Consider the following 4,297-nt stretch of genomic DNA (forward strand, 5'->3'; position numbering starts at 1 on the left):
CATTTTATATTTTAGCCTGCATTATTTCTGACTGTAATAATAAAATGCGACGCACAGCCTACGCAACTTGTGTTTTTTCTCTCAATACGTAATTTTATACGAGTAGCATTTTTTTCTTAACCATTTAGCAAACATTTTTAAATGTCTTGAAAAAAACACTTTGATATTTTTAAAGCGTTGACAGTTTTTCGTTTAATACATTTGGCCAAAATCTTGTTGGAAAAGATGATGCTATATTGGATATGATGACTAAACATAAAGATACCAGACTTTCTTAGTGTTTCTATTTTTTATTTATTTTATTTTATTTTTTAAGACAAAACTGTTTCAGAACAGTAAAAATACAGAGGAACGCATTAACAGAAACGATTAAGGAGTGAACAATAAAGAGATTGCTTTAAAAAAACGTAAATAGTTAAATCGTTTTTTTATGTATATATTAATATATGTTGCTGTTTCTTCCCAGGCAAGTTGATTCACTCGATGGTGGCTCATCTGGATGCGGTCACCAGTCTTGCGGTGGATCCCAACGGTCTCTATCTGATGTCTGGTAGTAAGTACTCGAGAACGCCAAGTCGTGCAAACACTTGTAATATTGTTCTTTTATTAGTTCAGGTGCAACTCCAAACAGTTCACTCTGATTTCGCTTTGCATGTAAGACCTGTATTGTTCAGTTTATGCATTTTCTGTATTTTTATTATAAGTAGGGCTGTGTTAATATATTGTGTTCATTTGATGTGATTAATTATGAAAAAATGTGTTAAAATGATTAATGCATTTAACATAGCCACCCCAAGTTTTTGAATCGAGCAAGTCAGTGATTCAGTGACTCGTTCGTAAATGCAATCACTTGCTTTGTTTCTGAACAAATCTAAGTTTTTGAATGATTCGAGTGAGTCAGTGATTCAGTGACTCATTCACAAAGACAGACACTGGCTTCGTTTCTGTATGAATATGTTTTTGAACAAATCGTGTGAGTCAGTGATTCAGTGACTCATTTATAAATGCAGTCACTCAGTTTCTGAACGAATCTACGTTTTTGATTGAATTGGTTTAGTCAGTGATACAGATGACATAGAGAGTCACTGGCTTCAGTTCTGAATAAATCAGCCTTTTAAACAAGTTGAGTGAGTCAATGATTCAATGACTCATTCATAAAAAGGCTTATGGATCAGCTGTTTGAACAAATTGAGTGAGTCAATGATTCAGTGACTTGTTCATCAAGACGGTAACTTGCTTTGTTTCTGAGTAAATCAGGATTTTGAATGAATTGAGAGAGTCAGTAATTCAGTGACTCATTCATAAATGCAGTCACTTGCTTCACTTCTGAATGAATCAACCATCTGAACAAATCAGTTGAATGATTCGCTCAATGACTCACTCATTATCACAGTGACTTGATGCCACATCTAATGAGTTCATATTATAAAACATTAATGCTCATTAGGGATGGCCATTACTTATCATTTGTGATATACTGGTAACAATTCCCTGAATTATCATCATTGATGTCATTATCATTATTGGGGTCAGTACGACTTGTAATGTTTTTAAAGAAGACTCTTCTGCTCATCAAGCATGCATTTATTTGATCAAAAATGCAGAAAACCCTAACAGAAATTATTTAAAATGTTATTACAATATAAAATAATGGTTTTTATTTTGATATCCTAAAAAATACAATTTATTTCTGTGAAGCAAAGCTGGATTTCCATCATCATTACTCCAGTATAAAGTATCACATGATCTTCAGAAATCATTTTAATCTGCTGATTTATTATTAGAATTATCAACAGTTGTGCTGCCAAATATTTTTTGCAATACTTTTTTCAGGTTTTAAAAAGTACAGAATTTATTCAAAAATATATATCTTTTCTAACAAAATAAATCTTTGCTATCACTTCCTAACAATTTAACACATCCTTGCTGAATAAAAGTTTTAGTTTCTTTAAAAAAATGTTTGAACAGTAGAGTATATTGTTAGAAAATATTTCTATTTTAAATAAATGCTCTTCTTTTCAACTATTTATTCATCAAAGAATCCTGAAAAAAGTAACTCAGGTTCCAAAAAAAAAAAACGTTTTCCAGTACTGATAATAAATCAGAATATTATTATAATTTCTGAAGATCATGTGACTCTGAAGACTGGAGTAATGATGCTGAAAATACAGCTGTGCATTACAGAAATATATAACATTTTAATGTATATTAACATCATAATAGTAACATTTCACAATATAAAATTTTCCCCTGTATGTTTGATAAAATATATTTGTTTGCGTTGACAGCTCGGGCCCGCCATCGCTTCTTGGAGATATATTTTTTCTTGTAATGTCTATTCTGTGACACTAAGCGGATGTTGATTGTGTCTCAGGTCACGACTGCTCGGTGCGTCTCTGGAACATGGAGAGCAAGACGTGCATCCAGGAGTTCACGGCTCACAGGAAGAAGTTCGACGAGTCCATCAACGACGTGGCGTTCCACCCCACCAAGTGCTACATCGGCAGCGCCGGAGCCGACGCCCTCGCCAAAGTCTTCGTATGACCTTCGAACTTTGACCAAAACTGCTTCCACAAACTGATGAACTCGCAGGGACCGCTCTGATGATCCGGGCAGGCCTGGGTGCTGGAGGGGAGGCCAACAAACACAGAGGAACCTCCAGACCTCCTCCGTTCAGCCTCAACAGGAAGTCGGGTGCCTCCCACACTTCTGCAGTTTTAGTTCTCCTCTCTGGTTTCCCGTCTTGCGTTCGCTCCGTTTTAACGACGTGCCTTTTGCTACAAACAGTCTCGAGAAATGCGGATTCTCTTAGTCGATGCTGACCAAATGCATCACATTATATTCAAAATCTCGATGGGATGCAATGAATTGCATTGTATTAAAAACTCAAGTTCAGTGCATCTCTTGTCTGGCAGACAATGAATTCAAATTGTACATAATATAACATAACAATAACCCGCAGTACTAAATTTCTCCATGTTTGTGTCCAAATATAAATCCATCATCGTTTGATTCACTTCGCCCCAAAATCAAGAAAATAAAACCTGTTTGTTTGTTTTTTTGCATGATGGCATTTTTTATAAAATGTCAGAATGTTAAACTATTAGATCTCAGTTTTTTTATAACTCTGTGATTTTTGTGGTGAAATACGTCCTGGATGATGTTCTAGAGATTCAAGCGTCAACCATCAGGACGCACGTCTCGATTTAGTGCTGCGTTAAATATTTACGCTGTTATTTTACTTCAGTTTCTCTTGAGGGTTTGCAGTCGGTCCAGTGAAACCCGCCTGTTCTGTGAAATCATCTCAACATTGTGATGTACCGACAAACACGGAGACAAAATTTTAGATTTAGAGCCGTTACTGAATATTCGTTGAACTTCGTCAAAGTGATAATGCGCAGAAGTCTTATAATAGTTTGAATGTGTTGCAGTTTTTGACAAGCTGTACTCAAAAGTACAATGATTCAGAAGTCTATATTTGTCTGAAATCTGTTGTTTTTATTTATTTTTTGCCTTTATTTTTTTGTACTTGTTTTGCCTGTAATGCCAATGCATTAGGATTTCGCTTCAGGAAGGGACGAGCGGCTATGTTACGTACATAAAAACGCTCACTCATCCTCACCTTCTCTACCTGCACAGGTGGTGGTTTGTGTATTAGCTGAAAATAATTTGAAATCTATTTTATATGTAATAGTTTGAAGCAGATACTAGTGTTTTTTATCATTGTATGACCGAGGTTGCAAACAGATCGTAACCCGAGTTTCCTGCAGGTTGAGGTTTTTTATTTAAACTCTTCTGGTTTATTTGAATTTGTCTGTGATTACTTGAACTATTTGGGCGTGTGTGCGTGTTTTTAACTGCTAGGGTAGAGATTTTCTGCTTTTATGGGGAATCGTTTGCCTTTAACTGATGACATGAGCACTACAAGACGAGCGAAGTGTTTGTGTGTTTCCTTCAGGTCTGTGAAAAGTAACGCGAGTTTGCTACTCTACCAAATGATGATAAAGGACTAGTTTAGACAAATATGAAATCCATCACTGTTTACTCACCTTCATGTCACCGCAAACTTATAGAAGCTTGTTTCTGACACAGGATAAAGAAATCGGAAATTTTGCGAAAAAAAATCGCAATTATTAAAAAAAAAAAGGTTGTGACATTTTGCTCAATTTAGTTAACTTCTTGCAATTTATTTTCACCTCCGAATAAAAAAAAATCAGGTATAAATGTAAATGCTGATTTTTATCTCATAATTAGTACTTTTAGAAATGTAAGATCTAAATTCATGAGAGAAAGTCAC

General features: G+C 35.0%; 1 protein-coding gene across 1 annotated transcript; it reads left to right on the forward strand.

Moving 5' to 3' along the window:
- Nucleotides 1-466: 466 nt before the first annotated feature.
- On the forward strand, nt 467-2,544 carry LOC127972398 (striatin; the record flags this gene model as incomplete). Its single annotated transcript, XM_052575860.1, is given in 2 exon segments — nt 467-553; nt 2,375-2,544. Coding segments are annotated over 2 exon segments (257 nt in total), but the record flags the coding sequence as incomplete, so codon positions are not given.
- Between the last annotated feature and the right edge of the window lie 1,753 nt (nt 2,545-4,297).

Source organism: Carassius gibelio, chromosome B15 (assembly GCF_023724105.1).
Source record: "Carassius gibelio isolate Cgi1373 ecotype wild population from Czech Republic chromosome B15, carGib1.2-hapl.c, whole genome shotgun sequence".
Classification (NCBI taxonomy): Eukaryota; Metazoa; Chordata; class Actinopteri; order Cypriniformes; family Cyprinidae; genus Carassius; species Carassius gibelio.